The 23152-nt window shown below is 41.5% G+C and overlaps 1 protein-coding gene and 1 non-coding gene across 2 annotated transcripts in view; both read left to right on the top strand.

Moving 5' to 3' along the window:
• Nucleotides 1–23152, top strand: part of LOC126425182 (uncharacterized) — a 289759-nt gene that overhangs the window by 248230 nt on the left and 18377 nt on the right. The window contains exons 19-20 of the mRNA XM_050088170.1: nt 4539–4765; nt 20569–20757. Of these exons, the coding sequence (XP_049944127.1) occupies nt 4539–4765; nt 20569–20720 (379 nt within the window). The 3' untranslated portion in view covers nt 20721–20757. The remainder of the gene's footprint in view (nt 1–4538; nt 4766–20568; nt 20758–23152) is intronic.
• Trnat-ugu (transfer RNA threonine (anticodon UGU)) lies at nt 17576–17650 on the top strand. Its single transcript has one exon. It is a non-coding gene; the product is annotated as a tRNA-Thr (tRNA).

The raw sequence follows: 23152 nt of genomic DNA, 5'->3' as shown, positions 1-23152 counted from the left end.
ACTGCTACTCACCATAAAGGGAAGATGTTGAGTTGCAGACAGGCATAACGAAAAGACTGTTATATATTTAAGCTTTTAGTGAAAGGACCTTCTTCTTAAGTAGAAAACAGACACACATTCATGCAAGTACAACCCACATACACATGATCATTGTCTCCATTTGCTGTAGATGGACTGTGGACTGCAACTCTGCCTGTTGGGAGCAGTAATTTGGCATGGGTGGTGAGGTGAGGAGGAGGAGGTGGAGGTGGTGTGGGGTAGGGTGGGGGTAACAAGCAGGGAGGTGGGGGAGATGGTGTTGCACTGCTTATGGGAGCATGCAGGGATATGGTGAGGACAGTGTGGTGGTGTTAGGTGCAGTTGGGAGGTTAGGTTTTCGTGTGTGTGTGTGTGTGTGTGTGTGTGTGTGTGTGTGAGAGAGAGAGAGGGGGGGTGGGGGAGGCAAGTGGTTGCTTTGGTGGACAAAAGGCTGTGTAGTGCTGGAGTGTAAGCAGAGAAGGGCATGGGTAGGTGCAGCACAGGGACTTGCGGAGGATGAGGCCAAGGGTACTACAAAAACATAGGACATATTGCAAGGAGATTTCCCATCAGCACAACTCAAAGAAGCTGGTGTTCATAGGAAGGGCACAGATTGCATAGGCTTTGGAGCAATCATTGAAGTGAAGCACATCATGTTCAGGAATTGGGTAGTCCACCCATCTCTGAGCTGCAGTTTGTCAGTGGCCATTCATGCAGACAGACATTTGTTAGTTGTCATGCCCACATAGAAAGCAGCGTAGTTGTTGCAGTTTAGTTTGTAGATAACATGTCTGCTATCACAGGTAGCCCTAGCTTTGATGGGATAAGAGATGCATGCATAGTGGAGTAGGTGGTGATGGGAGGATGTATGGAACAGGTCTTGCAGCTTGTCTATTCACCCTTCCCCTCCACATTGGTATCTCAACACCTACCCAATCTATGCAGCATCCTTGACCACCTGTGCTTAGCCTCTTGCCTCATGACACATATCCCTGCAATAGACCTTGGCACAAGACATATACCATACATATTCCTATTTCCACCTACTCTGGCCCTGACACAGGCATCTCCTACCCCATCAAAGGCAGGACTACCTACAAAGGTAGCCATGTGATCTAGCAATTTAGCTGCAACCACTGTGTTGGATTCTGTGTGACAACTAACAAGCTGTCTGTCCACATGAATTGCCACTGCTGCATTGGATGAAGGCAGCTGGATCACTCGATTTGCAATGTGTGCCACCAAACATGATGTGTTTGACTTTAATGACCATTTCCAAAGCCTGTGTCATTTGAATTCTTCCCAGCATCACCAGGTTTCTGGACTGCACAGGGACAAAATCTCCCTGCAACATATCCTTTGTTCCCCCCCTCCCCCCTCCCCCCCTCCTCTCTCACTCCCTAACTCTGCCTCAACCTTTGCTAGTCCCTGTCCTCTGTGTACCTATCTACTTCCCTGTTCCCAATCCAGTACTACATATGACTTCTATACCACCAATTACCCCACATAGTGCTTTTTACTTTTCCCCTCTCTGACACTCCCAACACTTGCTCCCAAGCACAGCCTCCTGTTACTGCATGTAACAGCCCTATACTGTCCCCACCATGTCCGCGATGCTTCCACAGGCAGCACTATGCTGCAGTATCTCCTCCTCCTCGCCTCACAACACTTCCGTACCACCACAACCCACCCCAGCAAACACTGCTGCTTAACTCGGACAAAGTCAAAGTTGTTCCTCAGTGCCCAGAGATGACAGTGGTCACATGAATGTAAGTTGTGATTGTGTCAGTTTGTGTGTTTTTCTACATTTGTCCAATAGCTGAATATATTGTGTTCTTTTTCCTTGTGCCTGTCTGCAACTAGTGGCTCCTCTGTGTGGTGAGTAGCAATCTAGTTTTTCCCATTGTTGTTCTTCCACCCTGGATTTTTCACTTTTTCGCATATAGAACAGTGTCATTAAAAATCTAGTGATATCATCATACAGTAATGATCTGTATCCTTGGCCTTTATTTTAAAAGACAATTCATACTATTGGTGACCTTGATGTGATAATTAAAGACCGTGTTATGGAAAGCCACAACCATAATTAATGAAGTGAATGTAAATTGCTTATATGATAAATTACTGTGTGTAGGTTTGTGCATTATTGTCATGGAACTGAGGGAACCAAACAGGACTTGGTAAAATTTGATACAATGACAGCAAACACACAACTCACACATGCATGACCATTGTCTCTGGCTGCAGTGGCCAGAGCCGGTGGTCAAATGTATGCGAGTTGTGCTTGTGTGAATGTGTGTGTTTTCTACTTCAGAAGAAGGCCTTCTGGCTGAAAGCTAAAATGTGTGGTAGTCTTTTCATTCTGCTTGTTTGTGACTCAGTGTCTCTTCTATGTGGTGAGTAGCAATCTGTCCTTTTCGTAAAATTGTTGTAATCCGTCGTGGTCTTCCATTGTTCGATTTAGGAAATGTAGCTACAGCACCATGTGCAGGTAAATACAGTATCATCATACATTCTGTCATCTGGCGATTGTCATAGTATTGGTTAAATTTGCATTAAGAGGAGCTCAGTGATCACATATCATTGTAGCTGCTACTGTGCCTCAAGACCCAATGACACCCTAAAAAACGTCTGGCTCTCAAGCCTACCAGGTATACAGAGAAAGTTCTTGCAGCATGTACTAGTGGGCTTAAATTCATTGCACAGGCTGTGGGGGGCATTATAGAAATTTGTTGTTCAAATGGGTCACTGTTGCTTTTGTAAAAGTAATGTGAGCTTAGCTGTGGGTCAAGTGTAGATAATTACACTGATGAAGTAAATAATGACCTGCAAGTGAAGTGTTTCAAATTCCCCTTGCAATGGCACCACTCCACAAGCAGAATATGACATTGAACTGTACACTTAAGTAACTGCTGGTGTCAAGAAGTGAACACTGATGGCAGATGATTCCAAACAAGACAACTATCCCTTGAGGTTTTGGATTTGTCGCAAGATGTCAACATCTTTTGACTGCAGTCTCAACATCATGGAATACTAATTACTCTGACAAAATTCAAGAATCACAGAAGACAATTATCAATCTCTCATAACAGAGCACATGAAAAAGGCATAGTTTTTGATTGACAGAGGTGGAAATATGTCTATCTAATCTTCCTCTCCTGTCTCCAGTGACTTAAAGCTCATTGCAGCTAAATGTAAGCCTCAAACAGATTGGTTATCAAGATCACATCCTGCCTGAGAGTAAAAACCCCCACCCCTTTGGTAAAAAAATGTTTTGCTCATAAAGACTGCAAATTCTTTTTTCTAAAATCTATTGCTTGTCAAAGAAATGATACTGGTTTTTGTAATTGAACTCAGATTGACATGCCTGTACTGCAAACCACTATTTTGAATATGTGATTGTTGAGATCATTAGGTGATTTTATTGTTTGAAGATTGCGAGTACTGGTTGACTGCAGTCAAATGTTTTTCACCACATAATTTGGTGTACTACTGTGCTTCACAATAAGCGAAGACAGATAGTTTTAGTACCATTGTTTCATAGCTTTCGGGACATTCCTTAGTACGAACAGGGTTTGAATGCTGGGCCACTGCCCATTACCAAAAGAGTTTATTGGAATATCTCCACCTCAGTTAAAGGTATCCTTAGGTGCGCTGCCTCTTCCCACTCTTTAGAAAAATCTACTAAGTGTCTCTCTGAGTTCACAAACTTCTATAAAATGAAACCTCAGCAGCAAATGTGTCAACAGACATACCTGTGCTTTTTCCAAGAAATTTTATTCATTACAGGAAATGATTAGATTGAAGCATTGTTAAATTATTGCAGTTTCAGGTCAGAAAACTATAGTCACTAACTTCCAGGTAAGACTAAGGCCACAATAGACAAGCCTACAATTCCAAAGCGTGGTGCTATAGTTACTTACTTTCTATGGAGGTTATTTTTGGTGTAATTCAAAATAATGTTGATGTTAATAGGAAGTTGTGAACCCAGTACACTTTGCAGTGTACCAAGTCACTATCTTACAGAAAATAATATTATTGTAATGAATGATTGATATATGTCAGTGTAAAGTGATCGTAACTTTTTGTCAATTCTAATGGTATGTTTGTTACATAGCTGTGGCTCTACAAATAATAGTTAGTTTACAACACACAGCCAGCAGTTGTTATTTCTACATATTTAGGAATATATTTACAACAAATTTCTTTGATGATTGGGCACATCAGTGCAATATATGTTTGTGGTTTGTGGTATACTTATGTAGATGGTTTTTGTATCACTTCCACTCTCACTTCACACTTCTGTAATTTCATCAGTCTCTTATTTATATGCGAGTATTTATTTTCTGTTATGTCTGTTATGTAGGACAGAAGTTTGTAAGATGGGCTGTAAGTATAGCCAGATCACAAATGCAGTAATATACAGTATTTATTTACACATCTTCCACACAACAGTAGCAGAAAGTTTATGTGAAATGATCCTGTTGTTTGAAGACATAGTAATATTGTTGGCTTTCCAGAGTTTCAAGTCCTGGTGTGAGTCGAGGAGGAAACGTGGTGACTGGAGGAAGAACAGTGGCTAAATCACGTCTTCTACCAGCTGTTCCAAATCCCAGATTTGATTTAGCATTCCAGCTGGACCAACCAGAACAGATTCCTAGACATGCTGTTCTATTATTTGAAGTAAGAGGAACAGGCAAGGAGCTTATAGGAGCACGGAGGGTCACTCTTCAAGATCTGCTTTCAGGTACGTTAATTTCAGTGAGACAAGTCGGCTACATTTTTCCATCACTATAGCTATTGTCAATCAAATGTGTGAAATGAGTATGGAAGAGGCAATAGTAAGGGAGGAGTCATGGGAAGCATAGCCCATTGGTTAAGAAGAGGAAGTGGCTGAAGGGAAAGGGGATAGGAACACAGCACTGGAGAATACTTGCACAGATGCAGACAGTAGTAACTGCCTGATGCAAATGGGAATTAGTGGGGTGAGAGGAGAATGGGTAGGGTAGGTTGTAGACAGACTACCAAGGAAACAGTGCAGGTTAGTTCCGTAAAGCTGGGGTCAGAGAGAAACTAAAGGCTGATGGGGTCCTGTTGTCAACAAAAAATTATTTTGGCTCATTATTAGTTTTTATGTTTTTGCGAAGTTTATGGTAAACTTTATCTCCAGTGTGAAAAGTACCATCTTTGGACATAAATGTGTTGATTTGGGTCATGGGTAAATTTTTATTTTGTATGGTAAAGTGATCATGAATATCACAGTGTTATTGCACTGTACTGTCCTTAGCTATTACATTTATTTTAAAATATAAGGTTTTCCACAATGTACCGAGCGGGGTGCCGCAGTGGTTAGACACTGGACTCGCATTCGGGAGGACGACGGTTCAATCCCGCATCCGGCCATCCTGATTTAGGTTTTCCGTGATTTCCCTATATCGCTCCAGGCAAATGCCGGGATGGTTCCTTTGAAAGGGCACGGCCGACTTCCTTCCCCGTCCTTCCCTAATCCGATGAGACCGATGACCTCGCTGTCTGGTCTCCTTCCCCGAACCAACCAACCAACGAACCTTTTCCACAATGTAGGGACATGAAAAAGAAGGAATGCTAGATCTTGGACAGAGCACTAAATGAGTGTCTGTGTTTGCATCCAAACATGATTCTTATGGCATTTTTTGAAATTTGAAAGCAATAATAGCTGCTTTAGTTTTTCCTCAAAATGTGACCTCAAATTTAAGGTGACATTGAAAGTTGGTATGATATGCACACTTCACTGTTTTCTAACTACCGCAGAATTTTAGTGAACAAAGAAGGTAGCATGTCTTGCTCAATATTGTGTTTAGATATTTTATATGCTTATTCTGTTTAATGTTACTTTCTGGTCATAATCCTTAGAATTTGGTTTTTTTAACAAAACTATTCCACCTGTTGTGCAAGATTATGAGTCAGGTGAAATATCTTGAGGCTTCAAGAGGAATTAAAATTCCAAAGAAAGCAGCTGGTGACAGCTGTGAATATTACTGAACTATCAGTTTAATAAGTCATAGTTGCAAAATACTAACACAACAGAGAAATTTGGGCACATACAAAACAATATTGACTCTATGATTTATCTTAGAACATAGGCTAACGAAAAGCAAACTTACATTTATAGCTTTTGTAGATTTGGAAAAAAGCCCTTGATGGTGTTGACTGGAATACAGTACACTCTTTGAAATTCTGAAGATAGAAGGAGTAAAATTCAGCAAACCAAAAAGTTTTATACATGATGTAAATAATGAAAAACTGCACCAGTTACTTATTTTTGTGTGTTTAGCACAACACGTTTTTGATGTGATTTGTACCTTTCTTTTACTGTAATTGTGTTTTTGAGGTTATACTACAGTCAGAAAATTGGAGAAATGAATCTTGGAATACTTTTTCTAAGCTAAGCTTAGAGATAGTACTTTTGTTTTTCTATTTACAAGTATTGTGACTCTTCCATTACACAGAAAATCACACATGCAAACATCACAAAAAATATTTATGCAAACAAATGCACTTTAAAATGAGAATTAATTCTTGAAACATATTGTGCTAAGCATGAAAAAATAAATAACTGCTGCAGTTTTTCATTCTTTGAATCATAACTGACTCAGTTACAGTTTTTCCAGAAACATCAATTATAGTGAGTGAAATTAAGTCATTAGTACATAGCCAGGCAATGAAAGTAATATGCAAGTTCAAAAACACAAAAATGTAAGTTTTCAAAACAATTACACACACGAAATTCAGCAAGTGGTGTCAGCAGTTGGGTCTGATTCCAAGCTACATTAACATTCGAGAATGAGATTTTCACTCTGCAGCGGAGTGTGTGCTGATATGAAACTTCCTGGCAGATTGAAACTGTGTGTCCGACCGAGACTCGAACTCGGGACCTTTGCCTTTCGCGGGCAAGTGCTCTACCATCTGAGCTACCGAAGCACGACTCACGCCCAGTCCTCACAGCTTTACTTCTGCCAGTATATCTGTGAGGACTGGGCATGAGTCATGCTTCGGTAGCTCAGATGGTAGAGCACTTGCCCGCAAAAGGCAAAGGTCCCGAGTTCGAGTCTCTGTCGGGCACACAGTTTTAATCTGCCAGAAAGTTTTACATTAACGTTAATCTAGGATAGAGAAGTCATGATACGAAGATTTTGAAGTGAAAAATGGAAGCAGTGTGATTAAATACAGAAATAAAGCTCTTACACAAGAAGAAAAGGATTACAAATGGACAACTTCTGGACATACATTCACAAATAGCAAACAGAATGGACCCTAATACATGGAACCTTTTGGGGAGAAAATTTGTGACATAGTTTTGAGGAGTGCTGTAAGATCTGTAACACACAGTAAGAAACTGAACAGTCTGAAATCCAAACAATATGAGAATATTAAAGAGGGAACACTGTTAAAAAACCACACATTCTACAGCAGAGTAGTGAACAACACATAGTATTCAGTGTCAGAGAGTTAAACTTGTTAAACAAAGGTTTCAAAGATAGTGCAAAACAAAGCCTTTGAGAGAATACACTGAAACAGTTCATAGTGGCAATAGAGAATGCAACAGATATTGTAAAACTAAACAGCAATGAAAACCTAAATAAACTCATAGGAAAGGAAGTAGTGAGATATGAAGATAACCATAGACACATACAAAATGATTCAAAAACACTAGAGAAAATCATCAAATAAACACAAAAGCAGGTAAAAGCCACACAACTGTCATTATGGAGGAAGGTGAGTGCACTGAAAAAGTTCATAAATTTTTCACAGAAAACAACATAGAAAACTAAACAAAGATCCAACAACACAATTCCATAGCAAAATCAGAGGACAGTTACAGAGCACACATTTCTTGCCTGTATGTGCCTTAAAACCCTCATATTAAGATCCCAGCCTAAAGTACACAAAGGGGATGTCCAATGAGACCCTTAGTTAACAACATGAACAGTCATGCATATTAAATATCCACAAACTCAGTCAGTACCTTAAAAAAAGTCACATATGAAACTATGTATACTGCAAAGAGCAATATCACTTTAGTCACTGCAGTAAAATGAACAAACATTCTAGATGGTGCCCATTGTCTATAACTAGACATCACACACCCATATTCCAATATCCCTATTGAAGTGCTTCTTGCAGTAAGAATAAACAACTCACTAAAGCACAAAAAGTGTTTACAAGCTGAAATTATTGAATTTATAATGTTACTAGAACTAATCCTCAGCTACAGTTACTTTGTATTCAGTGGTAATATTTATCAACAATGAGATGGGCTAGCTATAGGTTCATCCATATTTGGCTCAATAGTAGACATTTTCATAAACCACCTTGAACAGAAAAATTAGGCAGCCAGGAAACCTGCTTACAATACATGATGTACTGCAAAAAATATGTAGGTGAGACCTTAATTTTAGTCAAAAAGCAACGCCAATAACATCATAAATTTGCCTGCTGATGTACACAAGAAAATGAATTCTACAGCTGAATACTGAAAAAAACTTTTCATAAAAAGGAAAGTTGCTACTCGCCATATAGCAGAGATGCTGAGTCACAGATAGGCACGACAAAAAGACTCACAAATAAACCTTTCAGCCAGTAAGGCCTTCATCAGAAAACAGATGACAGACATACTCAAACACACTCAAGCAAACGCAACTCTCACACACATGACTGCAGTCTCAGGCAACTAAAGCCAAACTATGAGCAGAAGCAGCAATGCATGATGGGAGTGGTGACTGGGTGGGAGTAAGGGAGGAGGCTGGGGTGGGAAGGGGGAGGGATAGTAGGGTAGGGGTAATGGACAGTGAATTGTTGCTGGGGGGCGCAAAGAGTTGAGAGAGTGTAGGGCAGCTATCTGCAGTTGGGCGGGCAGGGAGGGGGGGGGGGGGGGGGTAGAAAAAGAGAGAAGTAAAAAAATAATTGGGTGTGACAGTGGAATGAGAGCTGCGTAGTGCTGGAATGTGAACAGGGAAGGGGCTGGATGGGTGAAGACAATGACTAACGCAGGTTGAGGCCAGGAGGGTTATGGGAACATAGGATTTGTTGCAGAGAAAGTTCCCACCTGCGCAATTCAGAAAATCTGGTGTTGGTAAGAAGGATCCATATGGTACAGGCTATGAAGCAGTCATTGAAATGAAGGATGTCTTGTTTGGCAGTGTGCACACCAACAGGGTTGTCCACTTGTTTCTTGGCCACAGTTTGTTGATGGTCATTCATGCAGACAGACAGCTTGTTGGTTGAAGCTTAACTTGCAGATCACATGACTGGTTTCACAGGGAGCTCTGCCTTTAATGGGATAGATGATTTTGTGACTGGAATGGTGTAGCTGGTGGTAGGAGGATGTATGGGACAGATCTTGTATCTTGATCTATTACAAGGATATGAGCCATGAGGTAAGGGGTTGGGAGCAGGGGTCATGTAGGGAGGGATGAGTATATTGTGTAGGTTCAGTGGATGGCAGAATACCACTGTGGGGGAGGGGGGGGGGAGGGGGAGAGGGAAGGATAGTGGCAGGACATTTCTCATTTCAAAGCACAATTAGAGGTAGTTGTAACCCTCGCAGAGAATGTAATTCAGTTCCTCCAGTCCTGGGTGGTACTTAGTTCTAAGAGGAATGCTCCTCTGTGGCCGGACAGTGCGACTTTGGGAGGTGGTGGGAGACAGGAAAGATAAGGCACAGGAGATTTGTGTTTGTACAAGGTTGGGAGGATAATTACAGTCTGTGAAGGCTTCAGTGAGACCCTCAGTATATTTCGATAGGGATCGCTTGTCACTGCAGATACACAGCCCAATGGGTGCCAGCTGTGGAAGTGGAGATATTGCTGGTGGTTAGTAGGTTTGATATGGACGAAGGTCAACATCTAGGAAGGTGGATTGTTGGGTTCAGTAGGACCAGGTGAAACAAATGGTGGAGAATTTGTTGAGGTTTGGGAGGAATTTGGATAGGATGTCCTCACCTTTGATCTAGATTGCAAAGATGTCACCAGTGAATCTGAACCTGGTGAGGGATTTAGGATTCTGGGTGTTTAGGGAGGATTCCTCTAGATGGCCCATGAATAAGTTGGCATAAGATGGTGCCATTCAGGTGCCCATAGCCATACCTCAGATTTGTTTGTAGGTAATGCCTTCAAACGAGAAGTAATTGTGGGTGAGGATATAGTTTGGCATGGCGACTAGGAATGAGGTTGTTAGTTTGGAATCCGTTGGGTGTTGGGAAAGATGGTGTTCAATAACAGTAAGGCCATGAGCAGTAGAGATGTTAGTGTAAAGGGAGGTGGCATCGATAGTGACAAGCAGGGCACCATGTGGTAAAGGGGCAGGAACTGTGGAGAGCCAGTGGAGGAAATGGTTGGTATCCTTTATATAAGAGGGTAGGTTCTGGGTAATAGGTTGAAGGTGCTGGTCTACTAGAGCAAAAATTCTCTCAATGGAGGTACAGTAACTGCCCACAATGGGGCATCCTGGGTTGGGTTTATGGACTTTAGGAAGCACGTAGATGGTAGGGGTGCAGGGAGTGGTGTGGGTGAGCAGAGAGATGAACTCTGGGGAGAGGTTCTGGGATGGGCCTAAGGATTTGAGGAGTGACTGGAGATCCTGCTGGATTTCTGGAGTGGGGTCACTGTGGCAAGGTTTGTAGGTGAATGTATTTGACAGCTGATGGAGTCCTTCTGCCAGGTAATCCGTGCGGTTCAAAACAACAGTGGTGGAGCCTTTGCCCACAAATAGGATTATAAGGTCAGGATCAGTGTTTACATGGTGGACTGCAGTTCTTTCTTTGGAAGTAAGGTTAGTTTGCTTGTTAAGGGATTTGGGGAATGATGGTGAGGCAAGGATTGAGATTAAGAAATTCTGGAAAGTTAACAGGGTTTGATTTGGGAGCAGTGGGGTGGATCACAGTTGGATGGAGGAGTGAACTGAGTTAGGCAGTGTTCAACATTGGTCTTTGGTTGAGTTGATTGGTGGGGTTGGTGACAAAAAAGTGTTTACATTGGAGACTGAGAGAAGGAGAGAAGGTCTTTAACAAGTCCTGCATGATTGAATTTGGGAGTGGGGCAAAAGGTGAGGCCTTTTGAAAGGACTGAAATTTCTGTGTGGCTAAGGCTTCTGGATGAAAGGCTCATGACTGTGTTTCAGGTCTGTTTGGTTTCTGGATTCTGTGTGGTTGTGGGAGGGGTTTCGGAGGGTGGGGTAAATATAGTAGGTCTGCAAGACAAGGTTTGTCAGCTATGAAGGGATGTGAGGGAGGTTCGAAGGTTGTCATAGAAGTGGTGGATGGTGGTACTCCAAGGTGGGAGTAGGAAATGAACAGGATGGAGAGCTTTTTGAGGGGATGTTGTGCATGTTGCTCTAGTTCCTGGAGGGCAAGAATTTCAATATATGTTATGGGTTCCAGGATTTTGGGACTGCATAGCAGGAAAATTTTGCAGATGGAGAGGAGGTGGTACAAGGAGGTTTGGGCTTGGTTGATATGGTTTTGCAGGACTATGTTGATGAAGGCTAAGGATTGGCAGAATCTGAACGGGTGGAGGCAATTGTGTAGGGAGGGGTGGCAGCTGGAGATGGGTAATTTGAATGTAAGGCCATTTGGGGAGATTCCATGAGCCAAGCAACAATGCAGGAACAGTATGTGGGACTATTTCTGGCAAGGGATAAGGAAACTTTTCTGTATTGACGCAGATGGAAGGAGCAAGGATCCATAGTGGTGGGGAAAATTCGAAAAATTATTAAAAATTACATAAATAGCATAGAATTATGTCCGAAAATTTTTTCAAAAATACACCTAAATACATGTGAAAGATCACGAGAAGGATGAAATGGAAGCAAAAGGGGGAAATAAGATGAAATCTGAGGCAGTCGGTGATAGCAATAGGCAAAAACTCACTAAAACTTGCATGAAGTCACAGTGAGATCTAAGTAAAGATATAAATAATTTTGGGTAGCAGGTCTGAGGGTGGATAAGTGTGAAGAAGGGGTATGGTGGATGTGGCTGAGTGGGGTGGACTTAGTGGGTGCCAATTGGGATAGAATGGAGAAAGAGTGTGAGGTAGGGAGGGGTTTGTAGGAAGAGAGACAAGATTGTGAGGCACCAGAAAAGTGCGGGAAATAACACGCGAAAATAAGGGACAGTGATGCAGGGAGAGTGATCAATTTGAGAATATAGGAGTAATGATATCAGCGGGAGTAATGTGGAACATAAGATGCTGTACCAACAATGAGCATGGTCTTGTAGCCATCTGTTGCATGCGGCCGAGACGGTTGATACAGTGTGGCTCATAAGTAGAGCTTACAGTGTGATTTGTGAGGCAACAAGAGAAACACAGGAAAGAAGAGAAAGGAGGACAGACATTGAGTACAGTGACGCATTAGAAAATAGTAACAAAGGAAAAGAGCACTGGATTAGGATTGAAGAAAAGCCGTCAGGCAGAAATCAAACAATAGAAAATCCAGAATGGAATGTAACAATATTCTACATCTACATCTATGTGATTACTCTGCTATTCACAATAAAGTGCCTGGCAGAGGGTTCAATGAACCACCTTCATGTTGTCCTTCTACCGTTCCACTCTCGAACGGCATGTGGGAAAAACAAGCACTTAAATTTTTCGGTGCGAGCCCTGATTTCTCTTATTTTATCGTGATGAAAATTTCTCCCTATGTAGGTGGGTGGCAACAGAATATTTTTGCAATCAGAGGAGAAAACTGGTGATTGAAATTTCACAAGAAGGTCCCGTCGCATCCAAAAAGCCTTTGTTTTAATGATTGCCACTCCAATTCACGTATCATGTCTGTGACACTATCTCCCCTATTTCGCGATAATACAAAATGAGCTGTCCTTCTTTATACTTTTTTGATGTCATCCGTCAGTCCCACCTGATGCGGATCCCACACTGCACAGCAGTACTCCAGAATAGGGCGGACAAGCGTAGTGTAAGCAGTCTCTTTGGTAGACCTTTTGCACCTTCTAAGTGTTCTGCCAATGAATTGCAGTCTTTGGTTTTCTCTACCCACAATATTATCTATGTGATCATTCCAAATTAGATTATTTGTAATTGTAATCCCTAAGTATTTAGTTGAATTTATAACCCTCAGATTTGTGTGACTTATCGCGTAATCGAAATTTAGCTGATTTCTTTTAGTACTCATGTGAATAACTTCGCACTTTTCTTTATTCAGGGTCAATTGTCACTTTTCGCACCATACAGATATCTTATCTAAATCATTTTGTAAGTAGTTTTGATCATCTGATGACTTTACAAGATGGTAAATGACAGCATCATCTGCAAACAATCTAAGACAGCTACTCAGATTGTCTCCCATATCGTTAATATAGATCAGGAACAATAGAGGGCCTATAACACTTCCTTGGGGCACGCCGGATATTACTTCTGTTTTACTCGATGACTTTCCATCTATTACCACGAACTATGACCTTTCTGACAGGAAATCACGAATCCAGTCACACAACTGAGGCAATACTCCGTAGGCACACAGTTTGATTAGAAGACGCTTGTGCGGAACAGTGTCGAAAGCCTTCTGGAAATCTAAAAATATGGAATCAACTTGACATCCCCTGTCGATAGCTTTTATTACTTCATGAGTATAAAGAGCTAGTTGTGTTTCACAAGAATGATATTTTCTGAATCCGTGCTGACTATATGTCAATAAATCGTTTTCTCTGAGGTACTTCATAATGTTCGAATACAGTATATGTTCTAAAACCCTACTGCAAATCAATGTTAGTGATATAGTTCTGTAATTCAGCAGATTACTCCTACTTCCCTTTTTGGGTATTGATGTGATTTGATCAATTTTCCAGTCTTTAGGTACATATCTTTCTGTGAGTGAGTGGTTATATATAATTGCTAAATATGGAGCTGTTTTATCATCATACTCTGAGAGGAACCTGACTGGTGTACAATCTGGACTGGAGGCCTTGCCTTTATTAAGTGATTTAAGCTACTTTGTTACACCGAGGATATCTACTTCTATGTTTCTCATCTTGGCAGTTGTTCTTGATTGGAATTCAGGAATATTTACTTCATCTTCTTTGGTGAAGGAGTTTCAGAAAACTGTGTTTAATAACTCTGCTTTAGTGGCACTGTCATCAGTGACTTCACCGTTGTTATCGTGCAGTGAAGGTATTGATTGTGTCTTGCCACTGGTGTTCTTTATGTATGACCAGAATCTCTTTGGGTTTTCTGCCAGATTTCGAGACAGAATTTCATTGTGGAAATTATTAAAAGTATCTCGCATTGATGTACGCACCATATTTTGAACTTCTGTAAAACTTTGCCAATCTTGAGGATTTTGCATTCTTTTAAATTTGGCACGCTTTTATTGTTGCTTCTGCAACAATGATCTGACCCATTTTGTGTACCATGGGGGATCAGTACCATCACTTATTAATTTATGTGGTATATATCTTGCAGTTTGCTGTTGATACTATCTCCTTAAAAACATTCCACAGCTTTTCTACACTTACATGATCAGATTGGAAGGAGTGAAGACTGTCTCTTAAAAAGGCATTAAGAGCATTTTTATCAGCTTTTTTGAATATATATACTTTGCGTTCCTTTTTGATGGTTGTAGGTGTTACGGTATTCAGCCTAGCAGCAACTGCCTTGTGGTCGCTGATCCCTGTATTCGTCACAACACTCACTATTTGTCCAAGATTATTTGTTGCTAAAAGGTCAAGTATGCTTTCGCAACCATTTACGCTTCGAGTGGGCTCATGAACTAATTGTTCAAAATCATTTTCTGAGAAAGCATTCAGTACAATTTCGTATGATGTTTCATGCCTGCTGCTGACTTTAAACATATAATTTTTCCAGCATATCGAGGGTAGATTGAAGTCGCCACCAACTATAATTGTATGAGCGGGGTACTTATTTGAAATGAGACTCAAGTTTTCTTTGAACTGTTCAGCAACTATGTCTTCTGAGTCAGGGGGTCGGTAAAACGATCCAATTAATAGTTTAGTCTGATTGTCAGGTATAACCTCTACCCATACTATTTCACATGAACTATCTACTTCAATTTCGCTACAAGGCAAACTACCTCTGACAGCAACAAATACTCCACAACCAACTGTATTTAATCTATCCTTTGTGAACACTGTTAGACCCTTTGAAAAAAATTCGGCAGAACTTATTTCCGGCTTTAGCCAGCTCTCTGTACCTACAACTATTTGAGCTTAAGTGCTTTCTATTACGGCTTGGAGCTATGGTTCTTTCCCACCACAGCTGCGACAATTTAAATCGTTTCTGCAACTACCTTACTGTGTTTTACCTGCCCACTTTCTGACGGATCCCCCTTCTGTGGTTCCCTGAGACCCTCTAACCTAAAAAACTGCCCAGTCCCTTCCACACAGCCCCCACTACCCATGTAGCTGCCTCCTGTGTGTAGTGGACTCCTGACCTATTAAGCGGAACCCGGAAACCCACCACCCGATGGCGCAAGTCAAGAAATCTGCAGCCTACATGGTCACAGAACCGCCTGAGCCTCTGATTCAGACCCTCCACTTGGTTCTGCACCAAAGGACCACAGTCAGTTCTATGGAAAGGAAAGTTGCTACTTGCCATACAGTGGAGATGCTGAGTCACAGATAGGCACAACAAAAAGACTGTCACAAATAAAACTTTTGGCCAGTAAGGCCATCGTCAAAAATAGGCAAAACAGACACACACACACACACACACACACACACACACACACACACACACACACACAGCTCACACACACATGACAGTAGTCTCAGGCAATTGAAGCCACACTGTGAGCAGCAGGAGCGCCAGTGCATGATTGGAGTGGCGACTGGGTGGAGGTAAAGAGAAGTCTGGGGCAAGGAGGGGGTGGGGCAGTAGGATAGGGGTGGCGGTCAGTGAAGTGCTGCTGGAGGGCGCGCAGGGATGAAAGAGTGTAGGGCAGTTATATGCAGTTGGGAGGTTAGATGGTTGGCAGGGGAGAGGTGGGGAGGGTGGTGGGTGGCGGAAAAGGAGAGATGTTAAAAGTGGAATGAGTGCTGTGTAGTGCTGGAATGGGAACAGGGGAGGGGCTGGATGGATGAGTACAATGACTAGCAAAGATTGAGGACAGGAGGGTTACAGGAATGTAGGACATATTGCAGGGAAATTTCCCACCTGAGCAATTCAGAAAAGTGGATGCTAATGGGAATGATCAATATGGCAGAGGCTGAGAAGCTGTCATTGAAATGAAGGATGTCATGTTTGGCAGTGAGTTACAATCCGGTCACAAACATCACCTATTCCATTAAAGGCAGAGCTACCTGTGAAACCAGTCATCTGATCTAGAAGCTAAGCTGCAGCCACTGTGCTGCATTCTGTGTGGGCATGACAACCCACAAGATGTATGCCCGCATGAATGGCCACCAAGGAACTGTGGCCAAGAAACTAATGGACCAACCTGTTGCTGAGCACACTGCCAAACATGACATCCATCATTTCAATGACTGCTTCTCAGCCTGTGCCAAATGGATCCTCCCACAAACACCAGCTGTTCTGAATTGCACAGATGAGAACTTTCCCTGCAATATATCCTATGTTCCTGTAACCCTCCTGCCCTCAACCTTCGTTAGTCATTGTCCTTACCCATCCAGTCCCTTCCCTGTTCCCATTCCAGCACTACACAGCTCTCATTCCACTATTGCACCCAATCTTTTTACTTCTCTCTTTTTCCGTTACCCCCCCACCTTTCCCCTGCCCCCGTCTAACCTCCCGACTGCAGATAGCTACCTTACACTGTCTCATCCCTTTGTGCCCTCCAGCAGCACTTCACTGTCCGATAGCCCTACCCTACTATCCCACCCACCCAGCCTCCTCCTTACCCCCACCGTCGCCACTCCAATCATGCACTGGTGCTGCTGCTACTCATAGTGTGGCTTGAGTTGCCTGAGACTGCAGTCATGTGTGCGTGTGAGGTGTGAAATGATAATTAAATGGACACCCTAGCTGCAAACAGGCGTTGATGTACTTCATTGGGGACATGTTGAAAATGTGTGCCCCGACTGGGATTCGAGCCCAGGATCTCCTGCTTACATGGCAGACGCTCTATCCATCTGAGCCACCGTGGGCACAGACGATAGTGCGTCTGCAGGGACTTATCCCTTGCACGCTCCCCGTGAGATCCACATTCCCAACATGTCCACACCACTACATTCATAGTGCACCTAATAGATGTTTGCCCATCATACTCATTACTCGTGGCAGATTAATCTACGAAGTCCCGTACGAGTTGGGGCATAGCGTGTGCTTTCGAACAAGAAAGTCAATGGCCGGGAAGCCATATTTTAACTATATATGACGGTGGTATCTGTTCCCGAAAGAACAGTTACCGTGGATGACCATGCAGCTTTGCTAGAAATGAAATGATAATTAAATGGACACCCTAGCTGCAAACGCCTGTGGGCAAACATCTATTAGGCACACTACGAATGTAGTGGTGTGAACATGTTGGGAATGTGGATCCCACAGGGAGCATGCAAGGGATAAGTCCCTGCAGATGCACTATCCTCTGTGCCCGCGGTGGCTCAGATGGATAGAGCGTCTGCCTTGTAAGCAGGAGATCCCGGGTTCAAATCCCGGTCGGGGCATACATTTTCAACATGTCCCCAATGAAGTACATCAACGCCTGTTTGCAGCTAGGGTGTCCATTTAATTATCATTTCATTTCTAGCAAAGCTGCATGGTCATCCACAGTAACTGTTCTTTCGGGAATAGATACTACCGTCATATATAGTTCAAATATGGCTACCCGGCCATTGACCTTCTTGTGCGAACGCACACGCTATGCCTGAACTCGTACAGGACTTGGTAGATTAATCCGCCCACGAGTAATGAGTATGATGGGCAAACATCTATTAGGCGCACTACGAATGTATGAATGTAGTGGTGTGGACATGTTGGGAATGTGGATCTCACGGGGAGTGTGCAAGGGATAAGTCCCTGCAGACGCACTATCCTCTGTGCCCGCGGTGGCTCAGATGGATAGAGCGTCTGCCATGTAAGCAGGAGATCCCGGGTTCGAATCCCAGTCGGGGCACACATTTTCAACATGTCCCCAATGAAGTACATCAACGCCTGTTTGCAGCTAGGGTGTCCATTTAATTATCATTTCATTTCTAGCAAAGCTGCATGGTCATCCACGGTAACTGTTCTTTCGGAAACAGATACTACCATTATATATAGTTATTATATGGCTTCCCAGCCATTGACCTTCTTGTACGAACGCACACGCTATGCCCGAACTCGTACGGGACTTGGTAGATTAATCTGCCACGAGTAATGAGTATGATGGGCAAACATCTATTAGGCACACTCATATATACGTGTGAGGTGTGTTCACGTGAGTGTGTATGAGTATGTCTGTTGTCTATTTTTGATGAAGGTCTTACTGGCTGTAAGCTGTATTTGTGACAGTCTTCTTGTTGTGTCTATCTACAACTCAGCATCTCCGCCATATGGTGAGTAGCAACTTTCCTTTTCTCAATATTGTTACATTTCATTCTGGATTTTCCATTGTGTGGAGGAAAGAAAAAAAAAGAAAACTTATTTCAGATTTGTGCATAAAGATCAAATCAACAGGCACAATTTCAAGATCTACAGAAGAAGGCAACTTCTTATTTCAGTAGAGAATATATCTTTTTCATTTAGTGTTTCTTTTTTTTAAAAAAAAAAAAAAGAAAGAAAAAGGAGGGATATTTCGTGTTAAGTTATTGTTTTATCACATGTTTCCAACTCAGGGTTCACTACTAGGGTCAAGTAATATTAATAAGTGTTCAAATAGTCTGTTGCATAAAGATTTCAGTAGTGTATCCTAAGGGTGGATTTTTGTCAGGGATTATTCCCATGCAGAAATTAATCACAAGTAGTTTCCAGATTACCATTCCATTGTAGCATCTTGTAACTACCATCTAAATCTATTTTGAAAATGCCTATTAAATAGTATCATGTAGCAATGTTCAAATGGGGCTCTCTGTTTCTGTTTCTTGTAAGAAAATCAATGTTAAAGTCTCCGCAGATTATCAAATCACATTCCAATTTATTTACTGTGCAGCTCCAAACTCTCTTTCCAACCCTCTTAAGGCCTCCATAATCCTCCTGAGCTCAGTCTTTTGTCCCTATCATACACATGTCTGTACTCTGTTCCCACCAGATTCCTGCCCATGTTCCATAAATATGACACACAACCACTAAGCCATGAATAAATTCAGTCTAAAATTTATCACTATAGTGCACAATCATAGCTTAACAAGATCAGTGAAATTGATGTTCTCCTAAAGGGTATCTCAGTATTGCAAATCTGAGCACTCACATAACCCTGACTTAATTCAACAAACAAAAATAACTAAATTCATTTTGTCTTCCTGCTATTGAAGAAATAATCAGCCATTGTGTAGTAGTGATTTCCAGTAAGGAAAATACAGATTTTACTACACTATCTGACTTAACTTCAACATATGTAGAAAAGGACTATGAGACTGCAGCTATAAAAATTACTAAGGTCAGTTTGATATTGATGGAGTTTACTGATTGTCATCACAAATTGTGGACTTTTCTAAAATAGATTGGAATCATTGCTAACAATTCAGAGAAGAATGTGACAGAAAATGGAGGGGGGGGGGGGGGGGGGAGGGATTGATATCAACAAAACTGTTCCTGACCAGCATTTTTTTCCGCAAAGTGGAATGTAACATGATGACTTTCATGGGTGGCTTAGTCTGTGTTTGGCAGAGTATATATACTGCAGAGCTGGAATAAACTGTGTTTAATGTGGGTGTGAGACAGGTTTCACACCTAATACTTTGACACTGATGTGACCCAGGGTGGCATATGAAAGGATCTGGATATTTCATAGGATGAGTAGGAAGCAGAATACAACTTTGATAAAGGTTGGAAAGATTTGGGAAAGGATATGATAAAAGCCAATAGAAGCCCTGGTGGAGGATGTGGTTTAACTGTTCTAGATAGGAATGATGAAGTGTAGTAACAACTTGTTGAAAGCATGAGAGGTTAAATGAACTTTGTTTATAGATGAGTTTTAAAGATCTGTAAAGGTTCAAAAAGCTACGTAGTATAAAGGGTGGAGGATTATCGGATGAACTTCAAACATTTCAGATTAAACTGAAGATGTTTATTGCTGTTTCATTGAACTATGAGAGCCCATTTTAATTGTTTTTCTACTAACGTAAGTCTCCTCTCAAACACAAATTTGTTAGTTAAATTTTATTTTAATTTTAAGGAAATGCTGAAATATAACCTCAACATAGTGAACAAAAATTAATAATTGATCAGCTTTATACTTTATTTTTTATTTTTAAGGTATACATTTTCATTTTCTCCTCATAACTATATGTCTGAATATTATTTGACATTGGTGGATTTTCAATTTATGTTGTTATGTGTTTTTCCTGTTCAGGTATTCTACTGATGTGGGTTGTAACACATGATATGAGTCCAATAAGTCCAATCCCTATAAGGTCACTGATTACCATTATGTAAAATTTTCTAGCAGCAGCATCTGGTTCAAATGAAGTACACACGTGGCTTGCCTTGAATAATGGTGCCTCATTGGAAGTGCGTGTAGCACATGGACGTGAATTAAAAAAAGCTGGAAGGAAGATATTCCGCAGTTGGTCTGTGCATCGCATTGGAAAAGTATGATGTTGTACAAAAGATGTGCCTACACCAGTTTAAATGTGTAAGTCATTTTTAATAGACAATAATTCATTATAAGAAAACGCTTTCACTTTAGAAATACTCTTATCACACCACTGTATCATTTAAAGGGTGAAAGAAATTTTTGTCTGTTTGCAGAGATTAATATGACAAACGACAGTTTTACCATTTATTCATGGTATGTGACCGTAGAAGGATGAAAACTGTAAAAGTCTTGCATTAGTCTAGTAAAAAAAGTCTAATATTATAAAATTGCAAGCACTTACCTTCAAGAGGCAAAATTCCAGTTTTGCTGAAAGAAACATTTCAAAAATCCTAGCTTTAAGAAAAATTAATTATGTTCTCAGAGAGTAAAGAGAATACATTGGGGAACTGGGGAAGGTTAGAAAGGAGGGCCGGGTCACATAGAAATCCTCTGATCTCGTAACAGGTTTTACCCTCTCATCTGAAGGTCTGAGTGACTGACCTCTCCTAACTAACCTTCCATAATCTATCCCTTTTTCCTCTGTGAGCAAGGAACAAATAATTTGAAAAGTTAGAAACCGTTCTTTTACTTTTAAGTGTTTCTATCAGCAGTATTGGAATTTCGACTCCTGAAAGTAAGTACTGACCAGCCATTTGTCCACTTTTAATTTTATAGTTTTTTCAAGTGAATTTATCTTTTAATACATGTGTATGATTAGACAGACATATAAACATGATTATAGTTTCTTATTAATAATTTAAAAGAACACAGGAATAAACATTACAATTTTCTTTCTGTACAATCTGAGTTTACTGAAACAGACTTTTACAATATCATGCACTGTGTGCTGTAGTAAACACACAGATAAATGACTGACTGTAACACCTGTACCTATGCAGAAAGTAATCAAATCTGATTCATTAATTCTTTTTCGTATAACATTTTCTTTAAATCCCATCAATAAGGACTAACTTCAGGATCTTTGAAATCAGCCAAGGTGATATTAGTGCACTATTACAGAAAGCATTAATAATTAGCTTTAATTTCATCTCTAAGATAGTTCTGGTAGAATCTAAATAATTTAGGAGTAAAGAAGACCTGTCACTGAAGACCAGATACCTACACACTCAATGCCAGGCTTGCATTTCAGCACGTGGCTTGGGGTGGGAAGGGGATTGTGTTGGGTAGGGTGGGTAGAGAGAGGGAGAGGCAGAAGGCAGGAATAGGGGTTGGGGATGAGTAGCTAGTGGCTTGGAGGAAGGTGGCAGGTTTACTGGCTAGGAACGTATGAAGGAGGGGTGGCAGATGCACTGGTTAGGGGTTATAGGAGCAAAGGATGTGTTACGAGGGTAACTCCCATCTGTGTAGTTTACAAAAGCTGGTGGAGGAGGGAAGGGTCCAGGTGGCTCAGGTTGTGAAGCAGCCAGCTGTATGTTGTATCACTGGGTGGTCAGCTTTGTTCTTGACCATAGTTTTACAGTAGCCATTAGTTCTGGCAGACAGAACATAAAAAGCTGTGCCTTGCTTGCAGCAGAGTTGGTATATGACATGGCAGTTTTCACAGGTGGTCCTGCCTGTGATGGGGTAGGACAAGCCTGTGACAGGACTGGAGCAGTAGGTGCTGGGTGGGTGGATTTGGCAGGTCTTGCAACGGGGCTTCCACAGGGATATGATCCCAGAGGCAAGGGATTGAGAGTGACTTAAGTGTGTGGACTGAGTGGGTAACAAGTACCACTTTAGGGTGGGTGGGAAGGATCTTGGATAGGATGTGCTTTATTTCCAAGCACTCTGATAGATAACCAAAACCCTGGTGAAGGATATGGTTTAGTTGTATCAGTCCAGTGTGATATTAGGTGCTCCTGTGTAGCTGATTCTCAGGGGTGGTGGGAGGATTAGGGGTGCTTGAGGATATGACATGGGAAATCTTTTCATGACTAGATTTGGAGGTAGTGCTGTCTGTGAAGGCCCTTGTGAGATATTCAGCACACTGGGCATGGGAGTTCTCATTGCTGCACATATACCATCCCTGGGTGGCCATCCTGTAAGGGAGCAATTTTGTGGTGGGAAGAGATGACAGCTGTTGAAGAGTGGGTTACGACTGTACCGGACACTACAAACTGAAGTTTGAATAGTTTGGCTCGAGCCCCCATGTGCTATGGCATGAAAATGTATATACTTGTTACACTCAGCTTAATTGAGTGGCCAGATATGTGACTGGTATCAGTGTTTGGCTGCATTTTCATCATAGGGTGCTAACTCACACCTGTTCTAAACTCAATTTTTAAGCTGAAATAAAATATAACAAAACCTAGCAGGCAGGTATTGTGGTGAAATTTAAAGTATTGAGTCACTCACTATGATTTACAATTTGAACAAGTAGTTTATTTTTCTTCAGTATATTCGCTAAACACTCAAAATGCAGTTTGAGGGGCTTTTACGTAAGGGCGGCCTT

This window comes from Schistocerca serialis, chromosome 1, assembly GCF_023864345.2.
Source record: "Schistocerca serialis cubense isolate TAMUIC-IGC-003099 chromosome 1, iqSchSeri2.2, whole genome shotgun sequence".
NCBI classification, from domain to species: Eukaryota; Metazoa; Arthropoda; class Insecta; order Orthoptera; family Acrididae; genus Schistocerca; species Schistocerca serialis.
Note: the sequence above shows the minus strand (reverse complement) of the source record. Positions and strands in the feature narration are given on the sequence as shown.